This window comes from Myxocyprinus asiaticus, chromosome 45 (genome assembly GCF_019703515.2).
Source record: "Myxocyprinus asiaticus isolate MX2 ecotype Aquarium Trade chromosome 45, UBuf_Myxa_2, whole genome shotgun sequence".
Classification (NCBI taxonomy): domain Eukaryota; kingdom Metazoa; phylum Chordata; class Actinopteri; order Cypriniformes; family Catostomidae; genus Myxocyprinus; species Myxocyprinus asiaticus.
In genome coordinates this window covers 20,205,264-20,224,274 of record NC_059388.1, presented here as the reverse complement: position 1 = coordinate 20,224,274, position 19,011 = coordinate 20,205,264, and the positions used below count along the sequence as shown (strand labels likewise).

The window sequence follows — 19,011 nt, the reverse complement described above, 5'->3', positions numbered from 1 at the left end:
TCTGGTGTGCCTCTATGATTATTCAGAGCAAATTTCATAACTTAAAGTAAATTCACAGCAGAGGAAAGACTCAATACAGCTATTACAGAACCATTATGAAATCATTTTTCTAAACAAACGGCGTTTGTGAGGGGCCATGCACAAGCTCATGGCTGTAAAACTGAAAATAAATTGGTGAAATAGATGAGATGCTCCGTTTTGCAAGGCAGGTATATTTGCCAAATGCAAATGGTGAACAGCATGGTAGGAAAAGCTTTTAAATTTGATGTTCAGAACAAGTGGAGCCCAATCATGGAAAATTCAGCACTTCAAAGTCAGAGATACCCCAAAACAGACATCTTTACAGGGGAAAAGTTAAATGACTTTTCAATCAGCTTTAAAGGTGATGTGTGCAATTCGTTCTATGTTACCGACCCCCTGAAACAGCTTGACTAGTGCAGTTTTATTTTTAGTGTTTATGTAATTCTTATTAAAATAGGAAGTTGAGGCGGGATCTCCAGGGATCGAAGGGCTTGTCCCTTTTTAAAACAGCCAATAGCTTTTAGTTTCTGTTGTAGTCTTAAGCCATGATTTGCTACTTGCTATTGCTAGTAAAAGGCAGATGGAATGAGGGGGAGGGACATTCAAATACTAGAGAGCATTTGATTGTACAAATTTTGTAAGCAGGATGAGTCTGAAAATGAGATTGAAAATGTTAGATGTGTATACCTACATAAATTATGTTTTGCCAATTCTGACCAGTACACTAGCAAATATGGCTTCAAAGCTAATAGACATGGACTAAAAGCCACACAAGTCTTCTCTTTCCTCATAAATTCTTTCTTTTATGCCAGTTTAATATGCAGAGACAGTTTATTTTTGTAATTAAATGTGTGCTGCTAGCTGTGCAGAAATTAAACATTTTACCTTTAACCCTTTAAACTCTGAAGGTGTTTTTAAAGATTTCCTGTTTCAGTGGCTTACCCAAAATTAAAGGCTTATTTAAAAAAAAAGAAAAAGAAAAAGAAAAAGGTGTTTTGTATCATTGTAAAGAAAACTTTTCACATGTTTTAATGATATTGATTATGATATATTCTGAGACTTTCAGCTCAAGAAACTGCTGAAAAAAAAAAAAAAAAAAATTAACAAAAAGAAAATTGCCAAAAATTCTTTTTTTCTTATTTTTCTTTTTTGATGTGATATATCTCTGGGTGTAAATATAAACTGCTTTTGTTTGGTTCCCAATCATATCACCTGTAACCGAGAATAAAAATTGTGTTGATATAACAAAGCAATCAAACGTTATAGTATTACAAATAATAATTTATCATAGTGTCCAAATCATCTCCATGTGTCCAAAAGCCTCTCCAAACAAATAAAACATAATACTTGTACACAGAACTAATTACACATGCAAACACAACAATTACTAAAGGTATGCATAGCATGGAGACATGATTTTAGTAATGAGATTTCACAAAATGAGTGCCTTTTGCCATCACTGAGTTTGTGTCATTTACATGGTGCCATCTCCGGGTGGCCATATGTAACATTGTGCTTCGTGTGGATTATCTAATGATCTATGCATCCAATTACCTTGTGTGTGGGCACGTTTGAAAGATAATCGCCACCTCAAAGTAATGGTATCTGATATTTTCAGTTTATCTATCGTGAAATTAAAAGCAAAAACATGGCATACTCCAACCAATGGTAAACATTGTAATTCAGGTATTGGATATAACTTAACACAGACAAGGTAAGCGATTTTATCACAATAAAATGATGCTAACATGTAAAATGTTTACATCTTGTAGCAATATTTTTGAAACATTGTGTATTTTAATGTTTAAGGTCTGGCCCCATTCACTTCCATTGTAAGTACTGACTCATTCTCATATAATTGAACCACATTTCCTCTCACTTCCACAGTAAATCAACCAACCACCACTACAAAAGCAAGACAAATTAAACTTGCAAGCAATTCTGCTACTAGCTCAAAGTTACTACAGCGACTGATGTGGGCAGTTGATTAACCATTTTTTCCAGACTCAGTGTTTGTTTATAGCTACTGTTCACAGAGCATGCCAATAAGCCCCCCAAACCCACGAGATATGAAAGTGTGGTTGGGTAATTATCTGCGGCAGAGGCGGCGACTGGTGCCAGCGACGCTGCTCAGCTAAAGGATATTAAATATCTTTCAGGATCTAATTACTTGGTAGCCAGAGGTGTAATTTCCCGCTCTTGCTTGGCAGCTTTAGATATAGAAAGACAATGCTGAAGGTGTTCACTCCAGGTAAGTGCTATCATTCTCTGTGATCTCATTTAAATTCAGAGCCTATACTTATACTGAGGTGGTGGGGGAGAGAGTAAAGATGTCAGATTTTACTGATAAAGACAGACTATTATAGCATAATTACAGCTGTATGGCCCTTTTTCTCTCACCAAGCGACCTCTTTGGATTTACATTGCTGTTTCAATGCCTTGACCAAGCTACTCTACGATAACTTGCATGCATTTAGCATAATGTGGCATTTATAAAGGTTCATTTCTGAATTACTGTGGGTGGTACTTGAAACCTTCTGACTTCTGTTTTGCACAAAGAATGGCTAAAGCCAATATTAAAGTTGAAACAAGTCCATGGCCAGAGTCTGCATGGAGATGCTGATTATAGAAGTTTTACAGGAAATCAGTATCCAAGCCTTTTCTTTTTACTTCAGCCATTCTAATAAAAAAAAATGGGTTTAAAGACTGAATGGGAGTGGAACTGGGTAAAGACCACCAGCGGATTCTAAATCAACTACTCTTAAAGGAATAGCTCACAATAGCTCATTATTTACTCACCCTCATTTTGTTCCAAACCTGTTCACTGTTTTTATTTATATATTTATTATTATTCTGTGGAACACAGAAGTTTTTGAAGAATTGTTACACAGACATACGACAGTAGTTTACAGAAAACAACATCTATCAATCTTCTAAATGGTTAAAAAAAAAAAAAAAAAAAAAAAAATATATATATATATATATATATATATATATATATATATATATATATATATATATATATATATATATATATATATATATATAAATGGCCTCTGTACAATAAAAAGCACCCTAAAAGTATTATAAAAGTATTCTAGTAGTTTATGGAACAGAGCAAAAGTTAGGCCCAAAATTGTATTTATTGATAATCTTTCCCTCTACCAAAGTTCACATATAGTTTCCCTCTACCAAAGCTCGCATTTACATCAAGAAAAGGCAATATGTGCCTCCTGGATTACATTTTTTAGGGGCATTTTTTTTTTTACCGTTAAGTGGGCCTTTTTCTAACCATTTAACCCTTGTGTTGTGTTCGTTTTGTGACAACACATTTTGTGTTCCCGGTCAAAAATTACCGGCTTAGTAAATCTCTCATATTGCATATTTTATCACAAGATTAGATCTTTTTATCAACTTCTTTTTTAGTAATTATGCCAGGCGTTGCACTCCTTATCTAAACATAAAAAAAAACAAAAAACAATTTGATAGGATTAATTGAACTGATGCTAGTGGGGTGCAATCCCTGAAGAAAATAATAATAATAATAATTACGTAATAAATAAGTAATCACTTGCTTGATCTGAACAAAATAGGTGTCGTTTTAAAGCCTAGAATCTGGACTTTACCATGCATATAGGTGATCACACCAATTCTTAAATAATGCTTTTTAATTTGCTGACAAATAAGGATGATTTTGTTCTCATTACTTGCAAATTTGTTATCACAATGATTATATTCAGAGTTGGTAAAACCATATTTAAGATGAGATGGCCATGTGTTATATATCAATGGAAAGGTCTCAATTAGTAGAATGCAATGAGCAAATTTGCTTCACTCAGACGACAGACTGCGGTATTAGTGTATACAATTCCCACAGACACATATAACTATAATAAAGAGAATAGTCTTTGTCATGTTTTTCCTTATTACTACCCAAAACATACACTGGCAGCCAAAGTTTGGAATAATGTACAGATTTTGCTCTTATGGAAATAAATTGGTACTTTTATTCACCAAAGTGGCATTCAACTGATCACAATGTATAGTCAGGACATTAATAACGTGAAAAATTACTATTACAATTTGAAATAAATGTTCAGAACTTCTTAAACTACTTCAAAGAGTTCTCATCAAAAAATCCTCCACATGCAGCTATGAAAGCTTTGCAGATCCTTGGCATTCTAGCTGTCAGTTTGTCCAGATTCTCAGGTGACATTTCACCCCACGCTTCCTGTAGCACTTGCCATAGATGTGGCTGTCTTGTTGGGCACTTCTCACGCACCTTACAGTCTAGCTGATCCCACAAAAGCTCAATGGGGTTAAGATCCATAACACTCTTTTCCAATTATCTGTTGTCCAATGTCAGTGATTCTTTGCCCACTCTAACCTTTTCTTTTTGTTTTTCTGTTTCAAAAATGGCTTTTTCTTTGCAATTCTTCCCATAAGGCCTGCACCCCTGAGTCTTCTCTTTACTGTTGTACATGAAACTGGTGTTGAGCGGGTAGAATTCAATGAAGCTGTCAGCTGAGGATATGTGATGTGTCTATTTCTCAAACTAGAGACTCTGATGCACTTATCCTCTTGTTTAGTTGTACATCTGGCCTTCCACATCTCTTTCTGTCCTTGTTAGAGCCAGTTGTCCCTTGTCTTTGAAGACTGCAGTGTACACCTTTGTATGAAATATTACGTTTTTTGGCAATTTCAAGCATTGTATAGCCTTCATTCCTCAAAACGATGATTGGCTGACGAGTTTCTAGAGAAAGCTGTTTCTTTTTTGCCATTTTTGACCTAATATTGACTTTAAGACATGCCAGTCTATTGAATACTTGGGCAAATGTTAAGACAATGTTAAACTTCATTTAATGAACCAAATAGCTTTCAGCTGTGTTTGATATAATGGCAAATAATTTTCTAGTACCAAATTAGCAATTTAGCATGATTATTCAAGGATAAGGTATTGGAGTGATGGCTGCTGGAAATGGGGCCTGTCTAGGTTTGATCAAAAATGACTTTTTTCAAATAGTGATGGTGCTGTTTTCTTTACATTAGTTGTCTGGGTTAGAATGACCGGAACACAACATAAGGGTTAAAACAAAAATTGTGTCTCATCCTTTAAGTAAAATACTTGAATATAATCAATTCATTAATACAAATTATTAATACAAATTGAGAATTTATTAACTCTTACACCAAGACTTTAATCAACATTAAGTCATATTTTATTCCATAATATGCATAACTAAGACTATAATAGAATACATCCAATGTTACAAATAAAAAACAAGAATTCATTATGAGTACATTTTTTTTTATTTTATTTTTATTAATTTTTTGTAATAGTTTTTGCTGCAATTTGTGCCCCAAGCCCCCTAACATTTCTGACCCTGGTCCTGGCACATCACATTCAGTCACCACAAAAGCAAGAACAAATGCCTTTTACATCACTAACATTGAACACCATTTTTTAATATGGAAGCAAACAGGGTCTAAAATGATTATCAATGAATAATGGCTTAAATTTCACACTGTTCCTCACACAAAGCTATCGCAAGTCTTCAGATGCCTTGGAATATAGTGTATGAGTGTTTTTTGTCCTTTTTGCCATACTTGGTCACTATGAATTGTTGTTGTACGGAAAGAGACGTAAAGATTCTTTGAAAAGTTCTAATTCTGTGTTACAAGAACTGCATACAGGTTTGGAACGTATGAGGGTGAGTAAATAATGACAGAATTTTAATTTTTGGTTGTTCTATTCCTTTATCAAAAGTGATATAGAAACATTTTGCAGAGTCAGTTTTCCATTAATACGACATTAATACGTTTGTTCAACAAATAGCAAAATGTACACAACCTTAGATATGCGACTGAATTAAACATAACGCAACTGAATTAAACATACTTGAGCTCTTGTAGTCTTTCTTCTTCAGTTTACGTCTCATCATGGTGCCACGGGGACTAGTGGGATACATGGTGCGCGGCAGTGTGTTCATGTTGAGTGAGCTCAGACTGTAGGCACTCATGGAGGTGGGAGAGAACGATGAACCCAGAGCTGTGTGAGAAACAGAGATTAAACTTTTCAACAAAACTCTCAAGTGGTGCAGAAAACACTATAAAATACTCATTTCAAATTTAGACAGAATGTACTAAAAATGCACCTAAATTCTTTTTTTTCCCCCATATACATTATCAGCGTACTAATTTGAGTGAAAAATTTAATTAAAAAAATTTACATTCATTTAAAAATGTCATAGTATTTGGTTTGTCTTTTTTTTAATGACAGCACGCACTCGAGTTTCTTTGTTTTATCATTTTCAAAATCCTAAAACTTTGTCTATTTCCAGGTTTAAATTTGATTTTGAGTCCCACATTTGCAATGTGTAATCAGACTATAGAACTCCACTGTATATTGTACATATTACCATGATTTAAGCAGTCTAAAAACAGGTGTTGGTAGCAAGACCCATGGTTTATCAACAGTCGAAGAAATGCATACAACAACTCATTAAAACACTGTAGTCTGTGCTCTCGTGTTTGACATTGTGTGAATCAAAGTCTTCATTAAAGCACATTTCTAAAAATACTCAAGTGCCTAAAAGCCTTATCTTATGGCAAAGCAACGGCTAAGAATCAAATCACTGTTCCCACTTATCAGATAGAGCACTTCAAAGCCAATTCTTAAAAAGGATAGTTCACCCAAAAATGAAAATTCTACCATCATTTACTCACCCTCATGTTGTTCCAAACCAGTATGATTTTCTTCCATGCAACACAAAAGGAGATGTTATGCAGAATGTTACGGCCTCAGTCACCATTCAATTTCATTATATGGAAAAGGGATGCATGAATGTGCATGGTCAATCTGACCCTAACAATCTGCATAACATCTCCTTTTGTGTTACATGGAAGAAAGAAAGTCACACAGGTTTGGAACAACATGAAGGTGAGTTTCCATTTTTTTGGGTGAACTTAAATTAAATTAAAATCCAATTGGCAGAACATTACTGCTTGGCTGGGATACTAGTTATGTTCAGACCCACAAGAATTAGAACAGATTACATACTTTTTTGTGTTGCTTTTTGAAACATTTGTTGCTCTTAGTTTATGGAAGTAAATTCTGCAATGGCCTTCTTCTTTTTCTTTTTTTTTTTTACTGCTCAAACATGTAAAGCTATAAGAGCTTTATTAAGGCATTCTGGTCTACTTGTGTATTGTATTTGATAAAATTATTTAGTTGAAGTCCAGCAAATGCAGGCTAATTTGTCTATAGAGCCAAAGGAAGCAAAGACTTAAGTAATATAACTCTCAGGGGAGCTTTGCTCTTACACACATATCAAGGACACATCTTTTAGAGACAGCAAAAAGCCTCTGAACTTCCATAACCAAGAGGAAAATAAATAATCAAGGGTAGGATTATAGAGGAATAAAAAAAGAATGTGACTAAAAAGGTACTGATGATATGACAGTAAATTATGTGTAACGGACTGTGATTTATCTAAGGAATTGCCTGTGGCATCTTTACCAACCCTCTACATAGAGAAGATGAATGATTACTTAGAGATGAAATGCATAATTTTTTTCAATGCTGAAATACCTTACTCTATCCCATCTTAAACGAATATTCCAGGTTCAATATAAGTTGAGCTCAATCGACAGCATTTGTGACATAATGTTGATTGGCACAAAAATTAATTTAAACTCTTCCCTCCTTTTCTTTACAAAAAAAAACAAAAAAAAAGTCATTTACAATGGAAGTGAATGGGGCCGATCCGTAAATGGTAAAATATTCACTGTTTCAAAAGTACAGCCACAAAACATAAACAATATGTGTGTTAACATGATTTTAGTGTGACAAAATACTGTAGCTTACTAACCTTTTCTATGCAAAACGTTGTTGCCATGATGATGAAATGCTAACAAACCCTTAAACGGCTGTAAAAATTATGGTTTAAACAACTTTACAGCTCAAATAATACATGAGTTATAACAGAAGAATTAATGTAAGTGCTTTTATAAAATTATAAGCTTCACATTTCAAAAATTGGCCCCATTGACGTCCATTGTAAGTGCCTCACTGTAACAATTTTTTTGTGGTTATTAACATTATCCCACAAATGCTGTCAATTGAGCTGAACTTGTTTTGAACCCGGAATATTCCTTTAATGTGGATAGACAACAAGTTACCCATTCGTTGGTTGATTTCCCTGAAAAGTATAAACAATGTTGCTCTGTCCCACTATCACAACATTGCTCTGTTTGTTTAAGCATCACAACTAGCTCGACACAACAATATTGCCTCAACTAATGGCACGAGTTTGGGGTGGGACAATCTGTTTTTTATGACCAATGAAAGACAGGGTAAGACAACTTGATTTGGCCCGCCTTGACGTATTGACTCAACTTTTCATTGCATTAATTTTGCAGATTGCAGAGTAATGTTTTTATTAATTTTTTTTATAATGAAATCATAAAGTAGTGCTGATGTAGGGCCATATCACAATTATTTATTGCTTAAATATCGTTCCTGTTTATAATCAACAAAGCTGTTAACATTGCAAGCGTGAGCGCCTTTCATATCATGGCGCTCCCTCATTATTCATAATGCAGCCCATTTGCAAAGGCAGAAAAAGCAAATATTTTTGCGTAATGTACCAGCTGCATGGTAAAGAGAGACCGTAAACACCTGTTACACCTGTCATTTTCATCTCTAGTTCCATCCAGTGTCGGAAATTAACAGAGGCTCTGGGCAAAAAAAAAATAATATATCCATTGCGACAGGACTCAAGATGGCGCCGAGTATGGCTGCTGCGTTGCGAGCACGACACAACATTGCAGTTTTTTGTTTGTTTTGTTTACAGTTCTAATGTTTTTTGTCTTGGATGTTGTCTGCCTTATTGTATACGATAGACAAACACTTTTGGACATTGGTTCTGCAAAAGGAAAAGGGGAAATAGAGCCGGCGTTCTCATCGGAGTAAGATGTCACGCAATTCGACCCCCGCTACCCAGTATTCTACTGGCAAATATTCAGTCTCTGGACAACAAGCTCTGTGAGCTGAGAGCGCAGATCTCTTTCCAACGAGAGACGAGGGACTGCTGCATTATCTGCCTTAAGGAAACTTGGATGTCTGCGGAGATTCCAGACTCAGCCATCGAACCTGCGGGGTTCTCCGTGCGCCAAGCGGACAGAGCAAAAGACCTCTCAGGTAAAAGCAGAGGTGGTGGTGTACAGGTGCATCTCAATAAATTAGAATGTCGTGGAAAAGTTCATTTATTTCAGTAATTCAACTCAAATTGTGAAACTCGTGTATTAAATAAATTCAATGCACACAGACTGAAGTAGTTCAAGTCTTTGGTTCTTTTAATTGTGATGATTTTGGCTCACATTTAACAAAAACCCACCAATTCACTATCTCAAAAAATTAGAATATGGTGACATGCCAATCAGCTAATCAACTCAAAACACCTGCAAAGGTTTCCTGAGCCTTCAAAATGGTCTCTCAGTTTGGTTCACTAGGCTACACAATCATGGGGAAGACTGCTGATCTGACAGTTGTCCAGAAGACAATCATTGACACTCTTCACAAGGAGGGTAAGCCACAAACATTCATTGCCAAAGAAGCTGGCTGTTCACAGAGTGCTGTATCCAAGCATGTTAACAGAAAGTTGAGTGGAAGGAAAAAGTGTGGAAGAAAAAGATGCACAACCAACCGAGAGAACCGCAGCCTTACAATTGTCAAGCAAAATCGATTCAAGAATTTGGGTGAACTTCACAGGGAATGGACTGAGGCTGGGGTCAAGGCATCAAGAGCCACCACACACAGACATGTCAAGGAATTTGTCTACAGTTGTCGTATTCCTCTTGTTAAGCCACTCCTGAACCACAGACAATGTCAGAGGTGTCTTACCTGGGCTAAGGAGAAGAAGAACTGGACTGTTGCCCAGTGGTCCAAAGTCCTCTTTTCAGATGAGAGCAAGTTTTGTATTTCATTTGGAAACCAAGGTCCTAGAGTCTGGAGGAAGGGTGGAGAAGCTCATAAGCCAAGTTGCTTGAAGTCCAGTGTTAAGTTTCCACAGTCTGTGAAGATTTGGGGTGCAATGTCATCTGCTGGTGTTGGTCCATTGTGTTTTTTGAAAACCAAAGTCACTGCACCCGTTTACCAAGTAATTTTGGAGCACTTCATGCTTCCTTCTGCTGACCAGCTTTTTAAAGATGCTAATTTCATTTTCCAGCAGGATTTGGCACCTGCCCACACTGCCAAAAGAACCAAAAGTTGGTTAAATGACCATGGTGTTGGTGTGCTTGACTGGCCAGCAAACTCACCAGACCTGAACTCCATAGAGAATCTATGGGGTATTGTCAAGAGGAAAATGAGAAACAAGAGACCAAAAAATGCAGATGAGCTGGAGGCCACTGTCAAAGAAACCTGGGCTTCCATACCACCTCAGCAGTGCCACAAACTGATCACCTCCATGCCACGCCGAATTGAGGCATTAATTAAAGCAAAAGGAGCCCCTACCATGTATTGAGTACATATACAGTAAATGAACATACTTTCCAGAAGGCCAACAATTCACTAAAAATGTTTTTTTTATTGGTCTTATGATGTATTCTAATTTTTTGAGATAGTGAATTGGTGGGTTTTTGTTAAATGTGAGCCAAAATCATCACAATTAAAAGAACCAAAGACTTAAACTACTTCAGTCTGTGTGCACTGAATTTATTTAATACACGAGTTTCACAATTTGAGTTGAATTACTGAAATAAATGAACTTTTCCACGACATTCTAATTTATTGAGATGCACCTGTTTGTTTTATGGTCAATAAATCCTGGTGTGATCAGAGGAACGTACATTCTATCAAGTCTTTCTGCTCTCCTGATCTGGAATTTCTCATGCTTCTGTGTCGACCATTCTGGCTACCGAGGGAAATCACAGCGGTCATTATCACTGCTGTGCACATCCCACCACAAGCCGACACAGACCGGGCACTCAAGGAACTGTATGGGAGTATAAGTGAGCAGGAAACCGCACACCCTGAGGCCATGTTCATTGTGACCGTGGACCACCGTCGCACCAAAATACCACCAACATATCAGTTTCAACACACAAAACAATACGGATCTACCCCAACCAGAAATCACGGATTAACAGCAATGTTTGTGTGGCACTTAATGCTCGGACCTCCGCTTTTAATTCCGGGAAGGCGGAGGAGCATAAACAAGCCAGTTATGCACTCCGCAAAACTATCAGAGCAGCAAAACGGCAGTACAGGGACAAGATTGAAGGACAGTTCAACACCACCGACTCTAGAAGCATGTGGCAGGGAAGTAATATCATCACGGACTACAAAGGGAATAAAAACTGAACACCGCTGCCTCTCTCCCGGATGAGCTAAATACTTTTTATGCTCGTTTCGAGGGAAATAACACCGCCCTCACGGAGAGAGCTCTTGCAGCCGAAACTACAGAGGTTAGTTCACTCTCTGTCTCTGTAGCGGATGTAACCCGATCCTTCCGACAGGTGAATATCCGTAAAGCCGCGGGTCCAGACGGCATTCCGGGCCTTGTCATCAGAGCGTGTGCGAACCAACTGGCTGGTGTTTTTACGGACATTTTCAACCTTTCCCTCTCCTTGTCTGTAGTCCCCACATGCTTCAAAACGTCCACCATTGTGCCTGTACCACAGCAATCCAAAATCACTTGCTTAAATGACTGGCGTCCTGTTGCTCTGACCCCCATCATCAGCAAATGCTTTGAGAGACTAATCAGAGATTACATCTGCTCTGTGCTGCCTCTCTCTCTTGACCCGCTGCAGTTTGCTTACCGCAATAACCGCTCCACTGATGATGCCATTGCATCTACACTACACACTGCTCTCTCGCACCTGGAAAAAAGGAACACTTATGTGAGAATGCTGTTTGTAGACTACAGCTCAGCATTCAACACCATAGTGCCCTCCACGCTTTATGTGAAACTACGGGCTCTGGGCTTAAACAGCTCACTGTGCAGCTGGATCCTGGACTTCCTATCAAGCAGACGCCAGGTGGTTAGAATGGGCAGCAACATCTCCTCATCACTGACCCTCAACACTGGAGCCCCGCAGGGCTGTGTTCTCAGCCCACTCTTGTATTCCTTGTACAAACATGACTGTATGGCAACATACAGCTTCAAATCCATCATTAAGTTTGCTGATGATACGATAGTGGTAGGTCTGATCACTGCAGAGAGGAGGTGCACCTCTGACACGTTGGTGTCAGGAGCACAAACTCTCCCTCAGTGTCAGCAAGACCAAGGAGCTTGTGGTGGACTTCAGGAGAAAAGACAGAGAACACAGCCCCATCACCATCAAGCACCGGTGGGGAGTGTCAGCAACTTCAAGTTCTGCGGTGTCCACATCACAGAGGAACTCACATGGTCCGTCCACACTGAGGCTGTTGTGAAGAAGGCTCATCAGCGCCTCTTCTTCCTGAGACGGCTGAGGAAGTTTGGAATGAACCACCACATCCTTACATGGTTCTACACCAGCACTGTTGAGAGCATCCTGACTGGCACCGCCCACAACCGCAAAGCCCTGCAAAGGGTGGTGCGAACTGCCAGACACATCATCGGAGGTGAGCTTCCCTCCCTCCAGGATATATATACCAGGCGGTGTGTGAAAAAAGCTCGGAGGATCATCAGAGATTCCAGCCACCCGAGCCATGTGCTGCTCTCACTGCTACCATCAGGCAGGTGGTATTTCAGCATCAGGACCCACACCAGCCGACTTCATGACAGCTTCTTCCCCCAAGTAATCAGACTTCTGAACTCTTGATCTCTCACGATCAGTATACATCAGCACTGCACTTTATTAATCTTATTATCTCACACTGGACTGTCATAAATTATATTCTCTCTTAACAACACACTGGCAACTGACTATCAACCGACAGCCTGAATGTCAATACAGTACAATACAACCTACTGTATATTTTATATATACTTTATATACTATTTTTATTGTATGTGTATTCTATATTGTGTATGTGTATTCTATACTGTGTGTATTGTATATTGTACATTGTATATTATTATTTGTATATTGTGTTGTGTGTAATTATGTGTATATTAGATATGTAAATTGTAAATCTGGTGTTTATTGTAAATTGGTATATGTCTCATCACTGTCATGACTGCTTTGTTGCTCGGAACTGCACCCAAGACTTTCACCCACTGTTACACTTGTGTATATGGTTGTGACAATAAAAGTGATTAGATTTTTTGATTTTTTTCTTCTTTAGAATTTTTGCTGAACATTGTTTGTTTTGTGACTGTCACAGTCTGTCTCCATCATCTTTTTCAAGGACTCTTATTTTGAAGTTTTCCCTCGGACATCATTTCCCATAGTGCACTGCCCTCATCACTTTCATCTGTTTTTTATTATCCTCACATGTATTCCATTCCCTCATTAGTTCCTTTTGTATAAATGTCCTCTAGTTTTACCCACTCCTTTGTCAGTCCTTGAAGTGTTACATTGAGTTAGTGAAGTGTTATGTTACGATTTATTGTTAGTTCCACTCCAGCGTTTGTTCCACTCCATCGGTTACTAGTGTTAAAATTTATTGTTTCCACTCCAGTGTTTGTTCCACTCCATCGATTACCAGTGTTAAGATATATTGTGTGTTTCCACTCCAGCATTTGTTTCCATTCCAACGATTATTATTAAAGGATTTAAAGAATCTACTCCTGCGTCTCCTCTCTTCCTCTTCCACTCCTAGACCCCAACGTTACAGTGACATCCGTTGTGCAGATTTTGCCGAGTCAGTGGCAGATGCTCGCGCCATAAACGCACACAAACGGGCACTCCGCTTCTCACGTTTTGCATCAGTTCGGTGTTGTGCTCATGTGCTAAAATTACCAAATGCTACAATGTAGTTAATTATATTAACAAAAATAATATCTGGATGTGTTAAATAGCCTTGATGTTAAAAAAAATGTTATTAATGATACAATAATCATTTAACAGAACATTAACCACTTTTGATGTATGAATCATATTTCTGACTAATGTTCATTATTTTATTAAATTGGCTTGGAATTGCTAAGTTTTTTATAAGCTCCTCATTCCAAATCTGAAGAAATGATGTCATCTACTCTGTGCATTTTTTTTTTTTTTTTTTTTGTAATTTAATAGCCAAAATATTTGGAAATATGTGAATGAGAAAAACAAAAACAATTCAATGACAATGCACATTATGCAATGTAGAGATCATGCAATTTTGTAATGACTGAAACATGCCATTTTAAAATGTAATTAATTGTTTAAATTATAGTATTTGACTTAAAAGGATGTCGTAGTCATAAGGCTAGAAAAATAGTACCTCTATTTTTTCGAGCTACAGTCTTCATCTGCCTGTCCAAGTATACATGACAAAATGCGTTATTTAATTATTTGAAGGACAGACATTAGCTGAGGGTGTTAAATAAACACTACACGTCACCTCTTTCTTTCGGAAAATGTATGTGCACAACGGCAAGGTCAGTTATGGTCTGATTACCTTTAAACTTTTGCATTTGGTAGAAGCTTTTATCCAAAGTGACTTACAGTGCATTCAGGAGTATACATTTTATCTGTTTGTGTGTTCCCTGGGGATTGAACCAATGATCTTGGCATTGCTATTGCCATTCTCTACCAGTTGAGCTACAATTAATGTGCATGCAGGCTGCACGAAACGCATTCAGTCACATTCTGTAGGCCTGTTAGCCCGACTTCTTGCAAAAATCGGACTGGTAAAGCGTTCACATGACCAACTGAAATCGAACATTTAAAGTGCATGTAAGCATTGATGTTGCCTCAAATCGCCTATTCTAATTGAAAATTAATGATTTCCAGTCGCTTTGTGTCTGAAAATTGCTGCTAGTATGAATATCCCTTTAAGTGCAGGCTATTTCTAACACTTTTGCAGCACCCTTGAAATGCAGAGAGTGCAAGCAAAGGAAATCAATAGAGCAGTGATGGCTGGAATTTATAGCAGACTCTATATAATCGTAGCAGACTCTGTAAGTCCTATTTTTATTTTAAATGAGGAGAAGCATGACCTAAAAAAGCAACTGCGGAGTGCATTTAATAGTCATCTCAGCTACATGGGATAGAAGTTTATATGACAAGTGACAATCTTGTTAGTAACACATCATCTTATCGGGCAATTAGAGAGCATTACGAGTACATGGCTTCAAGATATCAATTATCATCGACTACATGTCCCAGAATTCACTGGACGACAATAAAGAATCTATGACTGCACTGAGAAATGATTTGGTCACGTGGTTGGAATATCAATAGAGCAACATCACATCTCTAACTAGGATTATGTTCATATCACCATCTCACAAACACCACAACCACAATCTTAGTGCCTGTCTGGCTTTGTATGGCAGCAGTAATGTTGTCTCGCCTCTGGGAAAAGAATGCTCAGCTACGCCCACAGATGGTGAAAAAAAGAGCAGATAATACCAGGGAAGGAAGCAGCAGAGACAGAGAAAGGAAGAAAGGAAGAGAGAAAATTTGTCTTTAGCCACAGCATAGTTTAGAGACATAGAAAGAGCCTGAGAACAAATTAGTTCTGCTCTGTTTTCCTATAAGATCAAAAACAAAAACAGCCATATTGAAATAAAGCACAAATGAGATGCTATAAGAATTGACAGCATCCAGACAGATGTAGACATAAATCATTATTAAGAGAACTTTATATCCATGCGAACATTATTCACTATGCCAACAGTCACAAAAATAGACCTTGAGAAACAATTATTTGGGACATGTCAATGACATGGTCATGTTACAAAGCCAAAACCCATACACTAATGGAATAAATCTGTTTATAGGTGATAAATAAAAGTAGTAAAGTAATTTCTGCCTCACTACTCAAAAAGTTGAAAAATACCATGGTGTTCTTTGAAGTACCTTGTAATAAATGTCAGCATTACTGTCTGATACAATCACTGCACCATAGTAACACCAAAGTAAACTTTTTTAAGGGTAGCATCACAAAACAGAATTGCCAAGATAAACTTGAAGTGTGTAATTTCTGCTTCACTACACAAAAAAGTAACAAAAAGTACCGTCACACTAATAAGGTTTTATTTTTTTTTTTTTTTTTTTACATGTAATATGATACTTAGAAGTACCATGTAGCATGTAAATACCATAGAAGATTAATTTTGAATTTCGGTACCATGGTACAGTACTAATCGAAGTACAATGGTATTACTATCTGATAACAACAGTGTTAGTATCACCACAATACTTTTTTGTAACTGTAGTATCACCAAAATAACTACAAATTTGAGAACTGGTTTCAAACAGGTTTCCCAAAAACATCTGCCACTGGTCATACAAACAGACTATCTTGCCCAAAACTCACATCATTGCTTGAGCTGTGTCGGGCTGGTAGGGATATTCAAATCTTTTGAATGCACCGGAGAGCAACTCTGTTTACATTTTTCAGGGTAATCCACTTACGAAGATCTGCAATCTTATAGATGTCTATAAGTATTTTAACATCCCAAAAAATACACACTTCACCTTTAAAGAGAGACAAGGAGGGATATTCATGAGGATGAAGGAAAAAGGGTAGGAAAATTACGGGGGTTGTTTGGAGAGGTTTTCTGCTTGGTCTGGCTGCGGGACTGGTCGGGGTGGTAGGTGTTATAGTGTTGGTAGGGAAGGAAGTTGCTGTTGTTGTTAGTTCCGGATTCCCATGGCAATGTCCGGTTACTCCTCTGCACCTTGACTGACCACACAGAGAGGAGAGAGAGGGAGGGTGTGAGCAGGTAGAAACATAGATCATTACACATGTAGAACATACACAATCTACAATACATAATGAGACACTTAAAGGGTTAAAATAAAGAAATAAACCATGAGAGGCCAAGGGATAGTGATTTTACCATGGTTAATGGGAGTTTTAGGGACAACAGAATGGTAAAATCACTGTTATTCACTCCTTGACTGGCATATTGTTTTTATAAAACGGCAACAGCAATATGATAGATCCAATGTAAGTTCCAAATGTTTCAATATCATTTTCTACCAGTAATAATAATTATAATAGTATTCATAATAAACAGCTCTTCCACCAATTCATATACTTAATAAACCTAACTCTAGATGACATAGTTGGATAGGCCTCATCCACACTATGTTTTCAGTTGAAAATGGATGAAACATCATTGTTTTTTTTTTTTTACATATTCGGTAGAGGTCATCCAATAATGGATTTTGCTGATACTGATAACGAAGGCTGATAACTGATTAATCGTCCGACAGCTTTTTTTTTCATTTGATTTATAGAATGATCAAATATTTCTTAGTCTTTCCTTACTATGACTGTCACAGACACTGAGGCTACAAGAGTCCAAAATGAATAAAATCCCATAAACAGATTATTGTGCAAACAAAATTCCAATAATAACCAGAAAAATGCAGATTTGGTGCATAACGTGGACATTTTAACTATAAACAAGCCCGTAACACAACGGGGCATTTTATTTAATAAAATGATAGTGACTCGGCTCCGTTATAATACTCCATATGACCGTATTTAACAATAAATACGTATTTAAGCTTTTTATAGCCTAGTATATATTATTTCACCAGATGAGGTATATTGTTGAGGAATCAAAAAAGAAACTATCGGAAACTATCGGCATAGTTTCTTTGCAGATAATCGATAGTTCCAAAAAAACGATATATCGGTCTACCTCTAGTATGCAGTACATACTTCAAAAGGCTCTATTTTTGATGGAGGAAAATTATGTTCCAGTGTGGATTAGAGGTGTAAACAAAGCGAAATCTATGCGATTTCAAACAAAAGCTTATTAGTGTGTGTGTCGCCTATTTTTTACAAGTTTTAAATATGGCTCATCCAATCAGATTTCAGAGATGTAACTGTTAGTTTTATCAGACAAGCTTTTTTAATTGACCTTTTTTTTTTTTTTTTTATTAAAACTGATGAATAAAGCAACAAGAGAAAACAAAACAACACCAAGCATTTTGGGGTGATTTTCCCCCCTTGACCGTTTTGAGACAGGCTTAAAAATATGGGACAAACTGATTCAATACGGGATGCATCATTTCATCTTTTAATATTGGACGACCCCATTTTTTACTGGACAAGTGGCAACCCAAGTTCTAGGTCTATGCAAACAATGTCACAAACATGTAGACCTGACAAAAACATGCATGTGAGCTACCTAACAACATTAAAATGAAATCTTCTGAGACTTTTGTTTATACAGTATGCAGTGCAAGTAAACAACTGTCTTTTTAATAATGACTCATATGTATCCAGTAGGCATGGAGACTTTCTCTTGTATTGAAGAGCACTGCAAGATCTTAAATATCCAATAGGTAGGCGCTTCTCTCAGAGCGTCCTCCAGGAATATTCAACCATGGACACAAGCATCCTGCTACAGCATTGATCATATTCTATTTTAACGCCTTTCTGTTTCAGAGTTAATTTTAGCAGCATGTTTGCTGTGACCAAAGCTTTCAAACATACAAGCACACAATTTGGAAAGAGAGATTACAAATGCAGTCTCAGAGAAAAACAGAGAGAGAGAGAAAGAAACTGCAGGAGGGCAGTGGTTGCAGGGGAAGGGAGAAAAAAACGATCAGACAGGGAAAGAAAGACAGTGAGAGGTGAAGGAGGAGTGTGTTTTTGTGTAAAGGTGGAGACCAGGGATCCATCATCAAGATAGCATCACACAGCAGTGTAAAGCTGAAAGACAATGAAGAATATATTGAGACTGAAGGTAATCCAGCCTGGACAGATGAGATCTATTACTTCTACAATTATGTATGTATGTGTATGTAGGAGATAAATACGAGATTGTTAATCTATCATTGCAGGGAAGGTGCAAATTAATATATGATAGGTGTTTTGCAATCTTTTATTTATTCATATGACATAACAGTATGTGCTATGGATGTGAACCGATTACTAATAAATCA

The 19,011-nt window shown here is 37.2% G+C and overlaps 1 protein-coding gene across 7 annotated transcripts in view; it reads right to left on the bottom strand.

Annotated features, from left to right (window-relative positions):
• The window catches only part of LOC127434957 (glutamate receptor-interacting protein 1-like), a 388,121-nt gene that overhangs the window by 56,689 nt on the left and 312,421 nt on the right, over positions 1-19,011 (bottom strand). For all 7 annotated transcript variants that reach the window (XM_051688013.1, XM_051688014.1, XM_051688009.1 and 4 more), the window contains 2 exons: positions 16,643-16,789; positions 5,921-6,070 (listed from right to left, as the gene is read on the bottom strand). In XM_051688013.1, the coding sequence (XP_051543973.1) occupies positions 5,921-6,070; positions 16,643-16,789 (297 nt within the window). The remainder of the gene's footprint in view (positions 1-5,920; positions 6,071-16,642; positions 16,790-19,011) is intronic.